This window comes from Lepisosteus platostomus, chromosome 11, assembly GCF_059453375.1.
Source record: "Lepisosteus platostomus isolate fLepPlt1 chromosome 11, fLepPlt1.hap1, whole genome shotgun sequence".
Lineage (NCBI taxonomy): Eukaryota > Metazoa > Chordata > Actinopteri > Semionotiformes > Lepisosteidae > Lepisosteus > Lepisosteus platostomus.
In genome coordinates this window covers 32739338-32758843 of record NC_142621.1, presented here as the reverse complement: position 1 = coordinate 32758843, position 19506 = coordinate 32739338, and the positions used below count along the sequence as shown (strand labels likewise).

The window sequence follows — 19506 nt, the reverse complement described above, 5'->3', positions numbered from 1 at the left end:
TGCATATGGGTAGAAAAGAAAGCTACAGATGCTAGACATGGCCTATTGGACACTTATTCGATAATGTAGAATAAATATTGAATTGTTACTTATGTCCGTTGTCGTTACTCGATTTCACCTCGTTCAGATCTTGGCTTGTAGCTACAAACCCTGCAACCGTATGGGGAGAATGAAAAGTGAAAGCAGACTCCTGTGACCCACCTGAAGCTATTTATCTTTTATGTCACAGACACCACAGCTTGTACATAAGGAATCAGTGCTGTTCAGAGGAGATGCACCACCCTCACAGACAGCAGCTCCTTGGGAGTCCCAGTCCCAGTGGGTTAATGATGTGCCCATTCTCGAACCAGTTACCACAGAGCCTTTACTGGCTGAGATATCTGGGAGTCTTCTTAACATTTCAGAAACAGAAAGAAGAAATATAATCAGATACTTGGTATTGAAGAAAATTTTACATTTAAAGTGCTCTTTCTCCAAATAACTATTATACTGAGGAAATTCAGAAAAAAAAACAGGGCTGCCAGCACCCATTTAGAGATTTCCATTATGTCCTCCTATTAGACAATATATATAAAAAACAGAAGTTCACATTACAGAGGCATCTTCAGATAAATCACTAATGTAGATTCCAGGTATGACCATGAATTTGCTCCTGGAGTCTCTGCTGTGTCATAAATTGATCTGCAAAGGTGAGATGTCTGCCTTTATTTACATCGCACGCACAATTGCTAATCAGGCACCTGATCGGTCATCAGGAATGCAGGTATTATACCTTGAAAGTTCTTATATTAGGTCTTGAACTGCTTCTGCTACTTCCCCTTGACTAAACAGTCAAACTCAAAATACAACAACCTCCGTAAGGGAGAAGTCAATGTGTTTATTTAATTTAAACATTTGTGAATACCATTTTAAAGAGAATATAAATATTGGGACAGGAAGGTGTGACTCCTTAGTAACAAGAGAATCAATTAAATTACAAGTAATGGAGTGCATCTGGTGTGCACTGACCCGTACAAACTGATTTGGTCTAGAGAGCAAAAGCACAGACTTCAGATGTTTTGCAAAGTGACTATGAAATGCACTGTACCACTGTAACTGTTTCTGGTTCAGCAGCGAAACTATGTTAGAACTGGGAAAGGGGAAATGAATAAAAGACACTGATAAAGATCAAAATAGATTAAATACAGCTCCAGGACTGCTCAACTAATCATGTGATCTAATGTGATTTGAAAGCTATTTGGTCAGCATTGTGTTTCTCCAGAACAGCAGAATGAACAAATCAAACACCCTAATCGAGATGCACATTCTGTCCAGTCAGACAAGACCTTTGGATCTAAACCACATCTCATAAGAGAAACATGCAGCACTGAAACAGAAATGTGGTTATATAATGGTGGGTACCGATTTATTTTTTCACCATTCATTACCTCTTTAAAAAGAGGAGAACTCCAAGTCTCAACACTGAATATAAAAAGCAAACTGAAGAGTAATTTGTACACCATTCTTTATATATTTTTTATTTTTAAGTAAAGTGTAGTTGGCTAAATGTAAAGTGAGTCAATCTTAAAACTTTGTAATTGTGTAGGTGATCACCAACTTCTGTTTATTTTTGAAAGGCATCTGCTTGGAGCTGTATGGTTGTGAACTTCTATCATAAATACATACTTAATTTATCACAGTCATAAGATTTGTCAATGACTAGGATGTAAGATGACTTGAAAAAATAGCGGTTTACTCTCAAAGATCAGTCTGTTAGTCTCCAGCTGGCAAACGTTCATATGCTTTAATTTTAAAAAGAGTACCGTCATACCAAGCCTTTCAGTATAAAGTCTTTTATAACAATCAAGTGCAAGTTTCAAGAACATCTTTGTTGTCTTTTCCCCACTATCTCTTGCTGAACACTAGAAAAGTACAAGCTGTGGCTTTTCTTGATTGGAGGCTTCCAGGCATGCTCTTACCCACTTACATTCACCTTATAACAAAAGTTAGAGCTCACTGGCCAAACAGCAGTAACCGCAGTCAACAATGAGCAATATGGAGCATGTGGCCAGCCAGCCAATGACCCATTGTAGGCATAAAAACTACAGCCACAACATGCAAGCCAAAACAGCAGTAGCCAGTATGAGAACAAAACTTACAAACAAATCTTTGCTTAAACAGAACTTCACTTCAACATGTCAGTTCTGCCAGCTCTAAGCATATAATTAATGGACCAAGGACATTCTGCACAGGAGCAGCTTGTGGTCAGAGACTAACAAGAAAGCAAAACAGCAGTCAGACAGCCATCTTGGATTTTGCAGGGACCCTATTTCAATGTCTTTCAATCGTCTGCAAAGAGAAAAACAGCAAATACAGTAAAGTGGGTAAGATACATGCTCTCCACCATTCCGCGGGTTCAAAAGTAATCTCATAACCAGAACAGGTATCCACTCTTGGAAGCTTTATAAGGATATTAATTTGTGTTGTTACATGTTGAAAAGACTGAAAGGCGCATCTAATCAACAGATCTCCACACATTCCAGTGCCTACATTTTTCCTTGTTTTGCATTTTACTATTTCTTTACAAAAGAGTTTGGATCTTTACTGACACAGCATGCTTAAAGGTGCTCAGTCTTTTGATCAAGGCAGCTCACAACCATTATGTCAGGGTCACACATTCCCACAGGCTGCCTCCCTCCCTCTTCTCAGATCCAGTGAATGCTGGCTTGTTTGTTCAGACACAGTGCGAATCAAAGCGCAGCTTTAACACACACCCACCAGTCAAGTGCCTGACATTTCTAGGTGATGGCATTCTTCAGCACAAGCCCAAGACTGTCAGCATCTCCCAGAAGACTACAATTTTTTTTTTTTTTTTATTCACCAGCTTGTTTAACCAGGAAAGCATACAAGGGGCTCCTATGCAACATCATCCTGGAACTTCAAGAATCAATTGAGCAACTGATATCATACAGAAAACAGCTGCCAAGCTCCAATATCATGTGACTCACATTAAAAAAAGAGCATGCAGATAATCAGATAGTTGCTCTGACATCCCTTCCCCTAGTTTGTCTAAAAACTGCAATTGCCTTCAGGCAAAACGTGCAAATGCTTCACAGAAAGTATAAAGTAACAGTTTGAATTACCAAACTGTTTCACATGCTGTGGAGAAACAAACAGCCATAGAATTCTTGATGTGCTTTGCCTCTGAAAACAAATAAGGCTTATATGGGCAAGCTTGAAATGGCCATGTTTAAATGAAGTTCTTTTCTTACTGGTTCAAATACAAATTTAAAAAGACCTTCTTCATGAACTACATGAGAATAAAAGTGAATGGGGGCCTTTCATATAAAGTCTGAGTTCTTCTAGCTATAGTAATATTTAGGGAATTCTACCACACAGAGCCCATGGTACTTTACAGATACGATTACAGTTGTAAAGTCACTGCACACAGCCTTCCCTTTTCCTGCGGCCCCAAAGCAACATACCTCACACTCCTGTTATTGAAAACATTCACCACAGGCGTTTGTTGTGCTTTACTGCTTCTTTCCAAAGGTGTTATAATTGGCATTGGAGACTGTATAACCCGAGTGTGAAACACTCTTATTTGTAATTACAATGTTTTCCTCTTTTTCGTAACTTATCCTTTGAGATTTCCAGAAACAACTGAAACTACTTCCCCTAGATCAGCCTTAAACTGCAATTTATACAGAAACTGTAACAGTGGCAATACAATTAAAGTCTTTTATTGTTCAGCTTTTCCACATTGTATATTCACCCACATTTCTGCCACAGAGATAAGAATAGCATCGTTAATGCACATCACAAAACTGGAGACGAGCTGAACCATGTCGTGTTCAAGAGATGAAAGGCAGCGCAACTGCAGCAAAATCCACTCACAGATTCACAAAATTTGAATGAAAAACAAGGCGAGACAGCAAGTTTCTGCAAAGCATTTCACTATAAAGGAAAAAAAAAATCAGACTTGCTTGTATGAATTAAATATCATAACAATACAGGAATTTGTTGATTACAGAAAAGGCAAAAATCCAGCTAATGTTTTGGAGGTGGAATTATCCAGAGATGCCCACATGTCTGAACAAGCACAATTTCCTACTCAAAGACTGCTGAGTTCCAGCTTCTAGGCTTTACGTATTGATGACCCAACACTTCTAACAACAAGATTACACAGTCCGTCAAACCTTTTAAGCAAACTAAACTCAGCATATAAAAACCAAGACACTACCTAAAATGTAGGAAGAGGACACTGTGGACCGCTATTGCTATTGGAAGAAAACAGCATAAAAGCATTTTGGGCACAAGAATTGTTGGGAGGCTTGTCTGTGGAGATATTGATCACTACAGTAGCTTTTTATTTTGTACCACACCGAATAATTCATTAACACAGTTTAACCTGTAAAACGGCTGTTTCCTAACTGTAGTATTACCTCTGCATTACTTAAGGTAGTCTATTAAATTTAAAAAAATAATCCTTGACACAAAATCACACCACCAGTCTTACTAATACACACCCATCTTACTGATATAGTAAGATCGTGCTTCTAACCTACAGCAGAGACTCATTACACAGTTTTTGATGGAAAAACAACCCATTTCTGAGAAATCAAACAAAAGATTATCATATTGTATAAAAAACATTAACAGACCTTTCATCACAGCTACGATTCATATTCGAATCTTGAATTTTAAAAAACACCATGTTTAAAATGTGGCTCATTTAATGCAGATGGGTTTCAAATAATTTGATGAAAATCATGAAAAATGAGATTAAAGCATATATTGGATGAATGGGACCGTTTTGTTTCTATTCTGGCAGTAATCGCTGCTTTTCCGATACAGTAGGTGCTTTTCTACTATAAATCTAGGGTAAACAATGCTTAGAAATATACACAGCTGTTGATTTAAAAGACTTTATTCCTATATACTGTACTCAAAAACTGCTTCACTGGTGCACTAATCTTTTGCTAACCGTTCTTTTTACCATCATTAATCAGAACATCAAAGAGGACAACCTGCTCCATGTCTATCTGGCAACTAATGATAAAAAGCTCCTAAAATTAAGTCTTTAATTGAAGTGTTACTTCAGACCTGCGACTTTCCGGTTCACAACAAATACACAAGTTTATCCTTGTGTAGCACAAAAACTAGGAGTGTGCAGTGTGGAGGTCTTCTAAAACTGCTTTATGATAACCGATTGAGATTCACAGAAAAACAATTGATTTTTTTCCACAATCAGAATTATTTTTAATCTCTCTGGTTTCACCCAGAAGCAAGTACAAGCATGCTCTGTAACCAGGTTTGCTTCAACGGTATAAAATGCACAAAAAGCTCACTTTTTTTCGCAATAAAGTCCTGGCTATAACTTGAAACCCTGCAGCTCTTTTGGAATAAGCAACGAAACAAGGAACACCTGTTGCTCACTTCACGATCAGCCTCAACCTTTATCCACATATTCAAGCGAAGTCAGAACGCAAGCAGATGGCACACAGTTTCGCTGCGTCTCTTCTTAATTTCCGACACTTTAACTTATGCTTATTGAAAACAACAAACGGGGAAGGACAACATCAATTTCATTTGCCCTTTCGAAAACCCCCTCTGCCAGATGGTCTGGCAGGTATAAAATAAAACTTGCACATGCAGGCGCCAGCTGTCGGCCCTCCTGATCATAAGAAAACCCGATGAGGTTTTTAAGCAAAATGCATCTTTAAAAAACTGTCCCAGGACCCTACGCTCAGGTATTCCCACCTGCGTCACCGCCTTGATTGCTCTCTTCCAACACAACACCGCCTGTTCACATCAGCTGTTGGCAACCGCTGGCTGACGCGTGGAAGCGACCAGCAAAACAGCCCAGGAACAAGCGCTCTGACGATGGCGGGGCCGATCAATAATTGAACAGACTTTTTTTTTTGTTTTTGGCCATGCGTGTGATTTGCGGACTAACCCAAGAGGCACACGGAAGACGGACAGGAGGCGGCTGTCAATTTCAAGAACGCAGCCAAGCGGTGTCCAGCTCACAACATCCTCTGATGTCATCGAGGAATACCACACCGCGAATCTTCCTTTGGACAAAAAAACAACAGCACTATAACAAAATGACTACTAAATCCCTGCCAATATCCCGATACCGGCAGCTGGCGGTGGCCACATCCATCCTGTTAGCTACATGCCATCCAGTGCACTCGGGGCCTTCACTAGACTGACACACGGCGGGCAGAAACACAGAAACCGTCTTTGTTTAAACACGTCTCCAGATGAGGCAAAGAAGGACAGGGGGGACAGGTTAATTAACAAGCATTATTATAAAACAGTTTTGCCCAAGTAAAGAAACGAGATGTCCCTAGCTTACCGGCACAGGAGAGCGAGAATAAGGCACACCAACACACGGCGCAGCTCCTTCATCATCTTCCTACGGGGACGGACATCCTCGCTTTTCTTACTCTTGTCCTCGTTTTAATGGCAATGCAATACCGACTCCGCTACCCTCGGAAGCCTATTTGTTCGAATACCTGAACGGACACACAGGGGAGAGGGATAAATAGAAACGCCAGGCTGTAATATCTGTGTGAACTCTACCCCCCACCTGCCTACACTCCCTCCTCTCGGTCTCTCTTCAAGCTGCTCCTGCCTCTCGCGCTGCTACGGTTTATTCCCCCGGCCTGCATTCACGCCCCATCTCGTGACGCGACCGTTGGAGCTCCTCCCGCTCCGCCTGTCCTCGAGCTGAGTTGGAACTTCTGACGTGCGACGCGTCATCGAATTTTCTCTTGCATCCCCCCTTTTATTAATACTGTAATAAGCACAAGCACAGTTGTGCAACAGACTGCACGGAGATTCACGATTAAAGGAGAGTCAAGACCTCCTTCTTTCGACAGCTGTCTGGAGGTTTGCTAATATAAAGGTGTTTTTACATACTACCACTCCAAATTGCTTCACAAATCCTGCTTATGTATGTCAGAGTAATACTACAAATACAGAGGACAGGGATAGAGAACCGTTAACCGAGCATTAAATACATTATGAAAATAATCTAGACCAAGTACAACAACCTACAAACTGAAAATTTCGATGCAAACATGAAAGCATTTTTCCATGTCTCCAGAATTTAAAAGATAGCTAAAGATCAGCGTGTAGTTTCAGTACAATAGAGAAACGACATGGGTAGGAATGGAAGTTAGCAGTTACGTACTTTAGAAGAGAAGCGACACTTGTGTTAACAGGCTGAGGCTGGAAGCCAGGGAGAACGTCAGTTTTCTACACCACACACACAAAAAAACCTCAGTATATTATTTATATTGAGATAGCAACCATTTAAAACAACAAAATACATGTCTGGCGTTACAAAATTGGTCCTTGTAACTTTTAACACCGCCATCATGAAAGGCAGAGGTGCAGAAACATCTAGAAATCGTTTTTATTTTCCAAAGAGAAAAACATCAGTTTACGCGAACTGGGATATGAAGTATTTCTGCCCCCCTGAACCACAGAAAAACTACTACTCCCAGAAACTCCACCAGAAACTGGGAGACACGATTACTGACGGATTTCCCAGCCTTCAGAGAAAACAGTGCATTACAGATTTTCTTAACCTGATTAAATACATCATAATCAGTATTTTATTAATGTTAGGCTTTTTTTTTAGACTTTAAATCAATTTGAAACAGGCATTTAGAATAGCCCACCTCTGATCCTGTGCCGAGCTGTGATTGGTTGACAAGGGGTCCTTGCGAGAGCCTCCCCTCGCTGCGCCTCGCGCTCACTGGCTGGGCTGCCCGAGGAAGTTTCGGCGAGTTGCGATTGTAAGTGCGTGATTTCTGCTGTGTTGATCAGAAATACCGAGTGCTCTTATTTATTTTTATTTATTTTTTGCAGGATCTCACTCCAGTTCGTGTTTTGTCTCGGTGTGTTTAGTCCCCCGTGCAGCGTGTGTGGGGGTGTGGAGCAGGGATGGACGTGTTAGCGGTACTGGCTTTGCTGTCCTTGTGTGTGTCGATGCGGGTCCAGTTCGCCTGCGCCTTCTCCCAGTCCCTGGACAGCGACTTCACTTTCACCCTACCCGCCGGCCGCAAGGAGTGCTTCTACCAGACCATGAAGAAAGATGCGTCCCTTGAGATCGAGTACCAGGTAGCTAACGGGTACTTAAAATACAAGCGGTAATAAATCTGCTGATAGCAAGACGCTCATTATCGCAGGGATTCGTGCAGCTGCTAGTAGCGGCTGTTGCGAGCGGCGCCAATTTTGAACCTGAACAGTTTTCGTTCGAGCGATTAGATGGTTTCGTTTATTTCAGATGGTCTCCAGGATTCAGAACTATTGGCTAATGTTACCGACAAGGGGCATTTCGGCTACAGATTTCATTCCGTACGTACGGGCTGCACTGGGCAGCGGGATGTTGCTTTATTGCGTCTGCACGGAGACGTACTCCCCAGACAGCAGCCCAATGGCCAGGGCTTCTCCCGTTTCACCTTCCTGACAGTGCCGGCAGGACCCGGAATGCGGTGTCTCTGTGCTCAAGTCATCTGCCGGAATTAGAAGCAGACTGCGTGCGTGTGTGTGTCCCTTTCCTAACCATTGTCGCCAGTGGGGAATTCTAATGTACCTGGAGTCAAAGATGTCCTGCTGTTTCGTGCAGCTGTATATATGCGGACCTGACGACGGCTGGATTCTTCTTCTGCTCGATTGTCTCTTCTCCTGTTGAGCACGATCTTGTCCGTCTTTAAGATGTGAGCCGTATCTGTTTGCAGCCGCCCTGTAATGTAAAAATACTTTTCAGCGAAGAGAGCTCAATACTGTATAGAACAATAGCGACTGGGTGGGGGGAGATGGTAGTGTGAGGCGAGAACTGATCGTGAAACATCTCAGTCTTCGGAACAGCCTGTGTGGCAGCGGGTTCTAACAGTTTGAGGTTTTAAATGGCTGGCACGAAGTCGTAGGCAGTGCTGTTCTGTGCTCAAATATTTGGGGTGGTTTCGTAATCGTTGGACTGCGCGTTTCCCAGCCAGATGAATCACCACGCCTGTCGTCAGAGCGCTCGCCCAGCTGTGCATGTCTCAGGATACACGCCCTCATCTCGCCTCCCTGCGCCACACTGCTTTTGTACCTTCGCCGGGCTGAATGATACTATGATGTTAGTGATCAGCTGAAATGGCGTGGTCGATGCCGCTTGTGAGAATGAGCGGAGCTCGGGGAAAGCCGACTGCGATTCTCCCCCGCGCTCACGTGTGAGGGCTCACAGGCGTCCTCTCTCCTCCCCGGCTCTGCCCGGGGGCTCCAGGTGCTGGACGGGGCGGGGCTGGATGTCGACTTCTACCTGTCCTCGCCGGCGGGGAACGTGCTGGTGAGGGATCACAGGAAATCGGACGGCGTGCACACGTACGTACCCGCCGTCTCGAACCCGCCTCCTGGAGGAGCACGTTGTTTCCGTGCTGATCTCCACCTCTGCGTCCCTGCAGCCCAACCCGCCCATCCCTCCTACAGTTTTCTGTGAGATGGATCAAAAGTACGCCGTGCTGCATGTGTGGTTTTAAAGCCTTTGTTATTCCTTTACAGTAGAGGCATCCAACCCTGGTCCAGGAGAGCCCCTGCCCCCCCATTCTTATTGGCAGATTTTAAATTATTTTTCTAAATAAGGGCCTGGAACTATTTAACTGTGATCAGTTAAGCGGGTGGTTGGTTTCGAAATCATTTGAAACAAAAATGAGAATTTCCTGAAGTCCTCAAGGACCAGTCTTCCCTTTCAGTGACACATTTTTTAACTGATCAGTTGCTTAAGCAAGGTGCTCCCAGGCATTAGGTGAGGGTTCTAGGGTGATCTGTTAGAAGAACTGGGTTGCGGGTCTCCAGGAGGAGGGTTGGTGAGACTCCTGTGCAAGTGACCATTATAGGATTTCTGCAGAAAAATCACTCCAGGTTTTCTGCTGAATAAGGTCTCTTGAATTGTAAACGGCTGAGTTATATCAGCCGTTGCCCTGCTGCTCTTGCTGGGCTTGTTCGCACCCAGGTTCGCTTTTCCCTCTGCGCTGCCCAGCTTCCCTGGGCTCAGCTGTGCGCCTCTCTCGCAGGGTGGAGGCGGAGGATGGAGACTACATGTTCTGCTTCGACAACACGTTCAGCTCCGTGTCGGAGAAGATCGTCTTCTTCGAGCTGATCCTGGACAACATGGAGGCCGAGGAGGGGCCAGACCCGGAGGACTGGAAGGAGTACGTGCACGGGACAGACCTGCTGGACATGAAGCTGGAGGACATCATGGTACGTCTGCTCCCCTCGCCCCTCCTCCCCTGCCCCAGGAGTCAGGCCACTCCCAGCCTGGCCCCACTGAGCATGTGCCCCCCCAGTCTGGGCAGGGGCAGGGGCTGGGGGTGACTGGTCAGGGCGCTCTGTCCCCTGTGTTTATTTAGCAGAGAGCTCTGCACTGGAGCTGGGGTCACAGCGCCCTGGCCGCGAGCCAGCATTGAGCACAGGCAGCCAGCTGCCCCCCTCTGTTTCAGCACATGGGCGCAGGCTCTGTCCTCCTGGGTTCAAACAGATCCAAGCCTTCGCCCGGTTCCTGGTCACATGCCATCGCGCAGTCAGTGTAATAAACCCCAGCCTGGCGGCCGTCCGCTTGGTCAGAGGGGAACAGGGAGCGACGACGCTCGCAGCTTCGGGCCTGTCGTGATTGTGAGTGGCGTTCCACTGGTGGCTGCGGGTTCGTCGGATTCATTTCTCTTTAAATGAACTCTTTTGAAGTCCACATCTGTGACCTCTAGAAGGTCACAGCCTTCTTTTTCCCCTCCTGCCCCTTCTCCTTCTTGCTTCCGACAGCGGGGCGTGGAGGGTAGGGAGCCGGGTTGAGGTCTGCACAGCTCAGGCCCTGGAGGAGCCGTTTGGAATTTATGCAAAGGGTGGCGGGAGGAGGAAACAGGCTGCACAGCCGCTCTATCACAGCTGCTGCCCAGGCGCACGTGATCCTTGAGCCACTCGCGCAGGCTACCAGGCAGACGGGCTGGGTGGCCCAGGTGGTGTCTTCTTCTTTGCAGCCTCACGCCACCTCTCTCTCTCCACCCCCCCCAGGAAACGATCAACAGCGTGAAGGCACGGCTAGGCAAGAGCGTCCAGATCCAGACGCTGCTGCGGGCGTTCGAGGCGCGGGACCGCAACCTGCAGGAGAGCAACTATGAGCGCGTCAACCTGTGGTCCTGCACCAACCTGCTGGTCATGGTGCTGGTGTCCGGCGTCCAGGTCTACCTGCTGCGCAGCCTCTTCGACGACAAGAGGAGGAGCCGCACATAGCGTAGCCGGACGGGGGGGGGGGGGAGGACAGGCGGCCCAGCCAGGCCAGGCCCAGCCCGGCGGGCCACTCACAGGGCTTGGGGGAGGGGGCCAGGCGGGCGGCAGGCTGCTCCGGGACACAACGCCGACTCCTCTACAGTCTGTCCCCACTCTTGGCTTTCTCTGCCCAGTGGTCGTCTTGTTTAATTCGACTGAAAAGACAGGTCAAGCTCAAGAGCGGAGCGCTACCGGAGCCCACGTGCTTCGTCATGGATTGGGTGAAGGCAAATCGCTGCTTCAGCACACGAACCTTACAATACCTCCAGCAAAAACCCGAACTGCGATTTCTTTTCATCAGGGCTCATTATCTCTGCTCCTGAGGGATTTCTTTTTGTCTTGGAAGATGGTTGATGTTAAGAGGGACTGTTACATGTTGTGTCAAAGAGAGACTGGTCTGATCTAAATTTTTCTTTTAAAGATCAAACTGCATTTTCTGAAATTAGAAAAAAAAGAGCAGAAGCCATTTATGTGATGACTTATTATTATGACTAATTTCTGCTGAAACATTGTTTTCCGTTTTTACATTGTTGTGCCTGTACACGTCTGCAGTGATTCTGGCTTACTCCTCATGTGCCCTGAGGGATTAGTGACATTGCTCACTTTATCCCCTTTACAAGCTGTGCTCTGTGCACAGCCCACGGCAGCCATGTGCACAGCTATGCAAACAATCTGAAATGAGGCTGCACGTCTTCAGATCCTGGCCACATGACTGAAGAGAGACACTGGGATGACGGAAAGGGCTTTCACATGATAGCAGTGTTATTGACGTCAACAAGAGGCTCCTGGCCAGAGCTGAAAAGGAGGTTTCACATTTGACTGAATAGTACTAGGCTTCTTACTGTGAAACAGTCCTAGTCCCAGAGGGTGAGCCCTCATGAGCTTCTGTTCCACACAGTGCAGAGCCCCTGGGCCCCGACCTGCTGCAGAGACTTGGAGCCCCCGAGCCCCAAACTGATGAACCACAGACTCAGAACCCCTGAGTCCCAAACTAATGCACCATAGCACAGAGCCCCTGAGCCCCAAACTGCTGCCCCGACATGTAGATCCCCTGAAGCCTGACCTGCTGCCCTGAGACTCAGAGCCCCTGAACCCCGACCTGCTGCCCTGAGACTCAGAGCCCCTTAATCCAGGACTGCTGCACTGAGACTCAGAGCCCCTGAACCCAGACCTGCTGCACTGAGACTCAGCCCCTGAACCCTGACCTGCCGCACCGAGACATGACAGATTCTGGGTTCTCCTCTTTTTCAAGTTAAATTTTCAACTGACCTCATTAAGCGCGTGTATATTTTTCCAGTTCACTTTTCTACATAGATTCCAAATTATTTAAATGTGTAAAGGAATAAGAAATAGACCTTCCTAAAACGAGCCAAGAGGAAGCTGCAGAGTGGTTCAGCTGGTAAAGAGACTTACCTTTGCGCCCTGATTCATGTGCTGCGGGTTCGAGCCTGGGTCATGTTACTAACCAGCTTGGAGAGGTGGCGCACAGTGACGTGTTAGAAGATGAAGGGGTCAGTGTGCTCGCCACTGGCTCTGAGAGGGAGACGTCACTCTGCTCGCGTAGATAATGTGACATTGCAGTTGAAATTTGTGTCGCAGGGTGACCGGCTTTGGCAGTGCCTTCATACAGACAATAAATGACTGCTTGCAGCAGGAAACGGGGAAAAAGGCTCCTGTTTATTTGTGTGTGACCAGCTTCCACATTACTGCAGTTCCTGTCCACAGTGGTGCCCAGTAGACAGCGCCATCTTCTGGGAGTGAAGATTTCAGGAGATGCAGTCTGCAAGGCAAGACACCTACATGAACTCCACAATAGGACCTTCGTAATGCAGGAAGATACTGAAAGTGTAAATGAGTTTAATGAAGGGTGGTAAGTGAGGATGATCAATCTGTGACGGTACTGTGTGCATTAATAGAGTATTTTGCATAAGACTGAGGTGCAGAATTGAGCCCATCGAGTTCACCTTGTTGGACAATCCTGAGGTCGCCCTCAGCTGTGGCTCTGAGAGTGGCTGAAGATCTCGGTGTAGCTTAAAAACTGGCGCTCTTTGGCCAGGCTCTTGAAAAGCCTAACAGTGGTGACTGTCACCCCTTGAGCAATGCAATGGCCTGAATCACTAAATGGGACAGAGGAGAACACTATAATATATTCTTTCTAATAATTAGTTCAGTGTGAACAATGAAGTCTTCCCGCCCTTTTGGACTGTATTATTTTGACATTTTCCTGAGGTGTGTGAATGGGAGGGAGTGTTTGTGCTGCTCTTAGTTACCCTACCAGCTGAGGGTGAGTCGTCTTCGTCACACTAGAGAGAGCGCCTGCCTGCCTGTCTGTCCTCAGCCCTGCACAGTTGGGCAGAAAAGCACAGAATCACAGCTCCTGTCTCACACCTGTCAGAGGAAAACTGACCAGACAGCGAGTTGTGAATGGCCTAGTCCCGACAGCCTTGGCTGAAGCCAGTTTCGTGAAGGTGAACAGAAATGTAGGATGGCCAGTGACCAGAGGCCCCAGCTCTGTCCAGGCTACCTGCGGGACTGTGGGTGCCGGGGTCCTGCGCTGACCGCACAAGTGTCCAGGGACGATACCTTGACACTGACCCACGGTTGGGCCACCGACGTCCGCCAGACACAGGGGCCTCAGCCTGGGGGAAGGACACCACAGTTAGCCAGCAGAACCAGAGCAGGGACTGATCGCACAGCCTCGGCCCCCCTGGCTGCCGCCGGCATCTCACCTGGCCTTGAGCAGCCGGCAGCCTGGCCTGGTCCTGTCTCTGGGGGGCGGCAGCGGACTCTCCTCCTGCCCCTGGACTCCGGCTCTCGGCCCCGCCCCGGGCTGCACGAGACCGGCCGCGCCGCCGCCGCCCTGGGGAGCAGCAGAGGGGTCAGGAACAACGACACGGAAGACCACCAACGGACAAACGCGTACGGGTGTTAAAATCCGCAGACTATTCAGCTGAACGAGCTTGACGGGCCGACCGGCTCCTCTAGTCTGTGACCTTCTCTCTGCTCCGGCAGCGGCCGTTGCGGTTACAGGCCCGCAGCTGAAGGACGTGCCTAAGGCCTAGGGGACGAGTCGCGCAGGAGAGCGGCAGTACCGTTTCCGTCTGGAGGGTCCCTGGGTCTGGTGCCGAGATCCCGGAGGTGGGGGCGGCAGCTCTGAATGGCGCGGGTGCTGTCCCATGCGCATGGGCTCCCCACGACCCAGCCCTCCTCGTCACAGCACGGCGACTGGAAAGGAGACACGGGGACAGGACGCTGCTGCTGTCCCCCTGGGCTGTGGGCCAGCTCAGAGGTGCTGCACAGCGGGAATTTATCACAAGCGGACAACCTATTGCTTTGTTACAAGCGTCGACAGTCTCGCCTTTTCCAGTTCATTCCCTTTGAACGGACCAATAACAGCTGTTCTCACCGACCATCCATTACAAGAAGCTCTAATCCGTGACCTGGAGTCCGTTTATTATTGACCAGCAGTGGCTGTCATTGTACTTTAAACCCACCAAGACTCTAAAAGAGCCTTTTTTTTCCCCTCAAAGGAAAAAATAAAGACTCCGTTTTCTGCAAAACACCCGAAATGAACGTGTCAGGTCGTGTGTACTCTTTACCTGGGCGCAGCATCCCTCCTGCAGGGCCGGGACGGGGGGGCGATATTCACCCGGGTTACCTGTGGCAGAGAGAGAGCCGTGCTGCTGAGAAACCGCTGGGCCTGGCGAGACCGCCCTGAGCGCGCCCACGGCTCCACAGACGGGCTGCCACGCTTCAGAGACAAGACCCCGACCCATACTATCAGACCATCTTTGAAATGTTATTAATTATTCAGTTTAATACTTCTCTTCGGGTGACATGCCGTGAATACAGCATTAAAACACAGAGTATTTGAGCAGCTGTAAAGTTATAACCTGTTTAACACTTGCAAACTCCCCTTTGGACATCGACTCCCGACATTTTCTCGACCTGCAGGCTGCAGAGACAGCGTTCAGCCTCAAGCTATCAGTAGAAAGACGCTAACAGTTTAGAGGAGCGGAAGATAATAATTACATTATTATTCCAGGTTAGATTAACAATTAGAACAGCCGATAACATAGATGACGTCTGATTCGCTCTTAGATAAAGCATAAGTGCTATCGTTTATTACTGGGCAGACCTGTTATCGAAACGCCGTTCTCCTCTTAATAAAGACTCGAGTGTCCTCAATGGTGCTTTAACAGTTCCTCGACAGGGGGCGCTCTCGGCTACTGAAGACACTACGTAGATGCAGTTCGCTCTATAACACTCGTGAAATCAGTGGTAGCCTATCACTCACTGCTTCCTGTTTTCTACGTTTGTTTTGGGAGGACTTTTATTCTCCTAGTGAAATACATGCTAGGTACATAAGGAATTTATCAGAGAAATGGAAATGTTTTTTCATACGGCGTTGTGATAACAGGTAAGCTCAGGGAGATTGAATTAAATACCGACATGTATTTTACATTGTTGTAGCCCGTACCGGCTGGTCCATTTTCTACCCGCCTCATCTAATTCGGGGTTGCGGGGTAACCGGAGCCTGTCCCAGCAAGCAACGGGTGCGAGGGGTGCGAGGCAGGGTGCACCGTGTACGGGAAGCCAGTCCATCGCAGGAGACGACAAACGGTCACACCCGGGCCTATTAACCTCCCGGTAGGTCTTTGGACCAGGAGAGGAAACCGGAAGAAACTCATGCGAATAAGGGGAGAACATACTAACTCCACTCAGACAGCACCGCAGGTCCAGAATTGAACCCTGGGCTCAGCGGTGCGAGGCAGCAGTGCTCATCACGGCGCTACCGTTTAGTTTAATTTAGTGCACTTAAGAGAGGAGCACATTCAGCACATGTGGCCCTTCTGGTAGTTAGCAGCTAACTGACCCTTTATCTCACCCAGCTGTTTCTTGGAAGAAACTAGGATATCAGCTTCCACAACGTGGCTGGGCAGCTTGTTCCATACCCCCACAACCCTTTGGGTAGAGTCGTTTGTGTAGGGCAGGTCCTTCATTCCAGCTGAGCTTCATCACCTCACTGAGGCCTTAATTGAATTCATCAGCTGTTTGATTGTAACATTTGCAAGTGTTTTTTTTTCCAACTCAAGAGTTTGGGATTTGATTTCAGCTAGGAAATGTAATGGTTAAAAGGCTGCCTCCCGAAGGTTTATAGTCTGAAAACAGTCACACAGGTCCAATTAATCATGTCATTCAGTCAATTAAAACATTCAACAGTGTGACTGACAGCTTGGCTGGAACAAAAACCAACGGGACTGTGGGTCTCCAGCAACAGGACTGGGAAGCGATTCCTGCGCTCCAGCCACTCGTAAACAGGGATCCGCTGCAGCACGTGAACGGAGCTGACGTGTGGGTCAGGAGAGGCGTGTTTCAGCAGTTCGCGGCTTTGCTGTGCCGTTCGCACTGTCAGTAGCGCAGCGAGGTGTGTGATTCATGTGTGCTGGTCATTGTCCGTGCCGTCAGTGTGACGAGTGTACCTGCCCGCCGCTCCTGCCTGGGTGTCTACAGCCAGTGTCAGTACAAGTACAAGTACAGTCTCAATGTCAGTGTCAGTGCAGCCTTGGTGCCAGTCCCAGTCCCAGTGTCAGTGTCAGTCCCAGTCCCAGTCTTAGTTTGAGTGCCAGTACAAGTGCAGTCTTGGTGCCAGAGTCAGTGTCAGTCCCAGTCTGAGTGTCAGTCTTGGTGCCAATGTCAGTACAAGTGCAGTCCCAAGTGCCAGTCTCAATGCCAGTGCCAGTCTCAATGTCAGTGCCAGTCCAAGTGCCAGTCTCAATGTCAGTGTCAGTGTCAGTCCTAGTCTCAGTCTGAGTGCCAGTCCCAATGTCAGTGTCAGTGTCAGTCCTAGTCTCAGTCTGAGTGCCAGTCCTAGTGCCAGTCTCAATGTCAGTGTCAGTGTCAGTCCTAGTCTCAGTCCTAGTGCCAGTCCTAGTGCCAGTCTCAATGTCAGTGTCGGTGTCAGTCCTAGTCTCAGTCTGAGTGCCAGTCCTAGTGCCAGTCTCAATGTCAGTGTCAGTGTCAGTCCTAGTCTCAGTCTGAGTGCCAGTCCCAATGTCAGTGCCAGAGTCCGTGTCAATCCCAGTCAGTGCCAGTGCAGTGCCAGCCCTCACAGCCGTGCTACTCTCCCGCAGGGGCAGAATGGGGGCGGAGAGCGACCCTGGATCCACCCCCGCGGTGCCGTGGCGGAAGGTCCTGTACGAGCGGCAGCCGTTCCCCGACAACTACGTGGACCGGCGCTTCCTGGAGGAGCTGCGGCACAACGTGGGTGTGCGGCGGTACCGGTACTGGCCGGTGGTGCGGGAGGCCGGGCTGGTGGCGCAGCAGCTGTCCTGCGTGGCCATCTTCCTCACGCTGTGGTCCTGCATGGAGCAGGGCCAGCTGCCCCCGCTGCTGCTGCTGGCTGCCAGCGCGCCCTGCGCCCTGCTGGGCTACGGCGCGTACGAGGCGCTGGGGGGCCGGCGGGGGGGGTGCGCGCGCACGCGCTGGGCAGACCTGCAGAGCGCGGCCATCTTCCTGGCCTTCACCTTCGGGTTCTCCCCGGTGCTGAAGACGCTGACGGAGTCGGTGAGCACGGACACGGTGCACGCCATGGCCGCCCTCATGCTGCTGGCGCACCTGGTGTCCTTCCCCTACGCCTCGCCCAGCCCCCCAGGCAGCCTGTCGCTCAACGCCGCGCTCTTCGCCTCCGTCTGCCTGGCCTCGCGGCTGCCCGGCGCCCTGCACGCCTTCTCCACGCTGACGGCTGCCCTGCTGGTGTTCGCACTCTGGCCCTGCCTGCTGCACCGGCTGCGCGCCTCCCGCCCCGGCGCCTACCCCTGGGCGGCCGCGCTGGTGTCGCTGGGCGGCGTGGCGGGCGTGGCCAGCCTGACGCCCGCGGGCGCCGCGCTGCTCGCCGCCCTGCTGCTCTCCCTCGCCCTGCTGTGCCCCCTGCTGCTCCTGCGCCTGCAGCGGCACAAGGACAACATCCAGGGGCCCTGGGACGAGGCGGAGATCCGCGAGGACCTGTCCCGCTTCCTGCAGTGAGGCTGGTCCGCGGGCGGAGGGGCGGAGAGAGCCGGACCCCCGGACCCCCAGCAGGCGAACGTGGGAGCAAGGAATCGCACGCTGGAGGCTGGGATCGCACGTACTGCTTCCAGCTACAAATACTCTTAAATCCTGCTGATAACGCTGCTCACGACTGAGATGACAGGGCACACAGCTGACCTCCCCTCAGCAGAGCAGCTGGAAGTGGTGTCAATCTATTTATTTTTGAAATATGTAATTCTCACTTCATCCTATTAAAGTCTGAACTGTAAATTGTCTTCCAGACAAGGTACTGTTGCCTGCTGTTACACAGCTACTTTTCAAATAAACCTAAACAGAAACTGCCTTTCGTCCCCGTCATCTTGCCATGCTTTTGTTTCGTACCTTTTTAGGGTTGGTGGTTCAGAATGTGTCTCCAGACTTTCTGGCATGTCATGGCTAATGCTTTTGTTCAGAATAACACTGACTTTTGTTTAGTACTTTTTATTTTAAATGTATTTTTGATGTTTGAATAACAATGTTAGTTTTTTTTTCTGATGAGGAAACTGTCCACACATCGGAGGGTGTCTGAAATATCGATTGGGAAACGTTAAAAAATCTATACACTAAAAAAAAAAGCCACACTCCCTACCATACCTTCCTGTGCAAGTGCCGAGAGAATAGCAGGAATACGAATCCCAGTGCAATCAGCGTGTCGGGCCACTAGAGGGCACTAGATTCTCACCTTGACTTCGCCGGCCCTGGGCTTGTCCCCCGTCTTCAGCTTTCTGCTCTCCAGCCCCCCCTGCCTTGCCAGAGACGCCGCCGGCTGCTCCATCACTCCAAGGTCCCCGGATCCCCCCGCACTGGGAGAGTGGAGGGCTTCGCAGCTGTTCTCCAAGGCCTCCTTTCGTATTTATTTTCCTTCTTTGGTTGGATTTATACTTTTTCTTTTTTTTCTAATCGTGTTTTGTGTGGATACCGCCTCAGAGCTCCCGTCACAGTGTCCACTCTGGACGCCATGACAACCACGGCCGCTTTGAACAGGAAGGAAGAAACGTAGCTCAAACAGCGGACTCCCCCCGCACTCCTTTCGCTTTAAATTGTAAACGAGGCGGCCTCGCTTATCTTTATATCTTTTATTTACTGAGCCACTCTGGAGTAAAGATAAGGCGTTTGTTTTAAAATGGTCAGCGCTTG

At 48.9% G+C, this 19506-nt stretch overlaps 4 protein-coding genes across 18 annotated transcripts in view; 2 read left to right on the top strand and 2 right to left on the bottom strand.

Annotated features, from left to right (window-relative positions):
- suco (SUN domain containing ossification factor) overlaps positions 1 to 6650 on the bottom strand; it is a 42195-nt gene extending 35545 nt beyond the window's left edge. For all 4 annotated transcript variants that reach the window (XM_088599243.1, XM_088599244.1, XM_088599245.1 and 1 more), the window contains exon 1: positions 6344 to 6650. In XM_088599243.1, the coding sequence (XP_088455369.1) occupies positions 6344 to 6399 (56 nt within the window). In that variant the 5' untranslated portion in view covers positions 6400 to 6650. The remainder of the gene's footprint in view (positions 1 to 6343) is intronic.
- A 1009-nt stretch (positions 6651 to 7659) lies between these two features.
- tmed5 (transmembrane p24 trafficking protein 5) lies at positions 7660 to 12969 on the top strand. Of its 4 annotated transcripts, none has more exons than XM_088599266.1 (5): positions 7660 to 7793; positions 7906 to 8118; positions 9269 to 9366; positions 10056 to 10242; positions 11047 to 12969. In XM_088599266.1, the coding sequence occupies exons 2-5, from the start codon at positions 7942 to 7944 to the stop codon at positions 11263 to 11265; spliced, it is 681 nt and encodes a 226-aa protein (XP_088455392.1). In that variant the 5' UTR covers positions 7660 to 7793; positions 7906 to 7941; the 3' UTR covers positions 11266 to 12969. The 4 variants fall into 4 exon arrangements, with proteins under 4 accessions (XP_088455392.1, XP_088455393.1, XP_088455396.1 ...); XM_088599267.1 differs by having other exon boundaries at positions 7721 to 7793; positions 7867 to 8118; XM_088599270.1 differs by having other exon boundaries at positions 7779 to 7797.
- On the bottom strand, positions 12748 to 19334 carry LOC148652481 (uncharacterized). 9 transcript variants are annotated; one of them, XM_088599256.1, is made up of 7 exons: positions 19052 to 19334; positions 14901 to 14959; positions 14394 to 14593; positions 14031 to 14161; positions 13823 to 13940; positions 13577 to 13641; positions 12748 to 13081 (listed from the first exon to the last, which is right to left on the bottom strand). In XM_088599256.1, the coding sequence occupies exons 1-7, from the start codon at positions 19142 to 19144 to the stop codon at positions 12755 to 12757; spliced, it is 993 nt and encodes a 330-aa protein (XP_088455382.1). In that variant the 5' UTR covers positions 19145 to 19334; the 3' UTR covers positions 12748 to 12754. The 9 variants fall into 9 exon arrangements, with proteins under 9 accessions (XP_088455382.1, XP_088455383.1, XP_088455384.1 ...); XM_088599257.1 differs by having other exon boundaries at positions 13826 to 13940; XM_088599258.1 differs by lacking the exon at positions 19052 to 19334 and adding an exon at positions 15334 to 15443.
- Positions 15482 to 18673, top strand: pigc (phosphatidylinositol glycan anchor biosynthesis, class C). Its single transcript, XM_088599265.1, has 2 exons — positions 15482 to 15721; positions 17436 to 18673. The coding sequence occupies exon 2, from the start codon at positions 17443 to 17445 to the stop codon at positions 18325 to 18327; it is 885 nt and encodes a 294-aa protein (XP_088455391.1). The 5' UTR covers positions 15482 to 15721; positions 17436 to 17442; the 3' UTR covers positions 18328 to 18673.
- Positions 19335 to 19506: the final 172 nt, after the last annotated feature.

Bases quoted from the DNA above. Each gene is read 5' to 3' on its own strand.
- tmed5 (XM_088599266.1), top strand. From the start codon at position 7,942: ATGGACGTGTTAGCGGTACTGGCTTTGCTGTCCTTGTGTGTGTCGATG. The intron at 8,119-9,268 runs GTAGCTAACGGG...CGGGGGCTCCAG, and splicing joins CCCTTGAGATCGAGTACCAG to GTGCTGGACGGGGCGGGGCT. The intron at 9,367-10,055 runs GTACGTACCCGC...CCTCTCTCGCAG, and splicing joins AAATCGGACGGCGTGCACAC to GGTGGAGGCGGAGGATGGAG.
- pigc (XM_088599265.1), top strand. From the start codon at position 17,443: ATGGGGGCGGAGAGCGACCCTGGATCCACCCCCGCGGTGCCGTGGCGG.
- LOC148652481 (XM_088599256.1), bottom strand. From the start codon at position 19,144: ATGGAGCAGCCGGCGGCGTCTCTGGCAAGGCAGGGGGGGCTGGAGAGC. The intron at 14,162-14,393 runs GTACTGCCGCTC...GCTGCTCCCCAG, and splicing joins GGACCCTCCAGACGGAAACG to GGCGGCGGCGGCGCGGCCGG. The intron at 13,941-14,030 runs GTGAGATGCCGG...TCCTTCCCCCAG, and splicing joins TGCCGGCTGCTCAAGGCCAG to GCTGAGGCCCCTGTGTCTGG.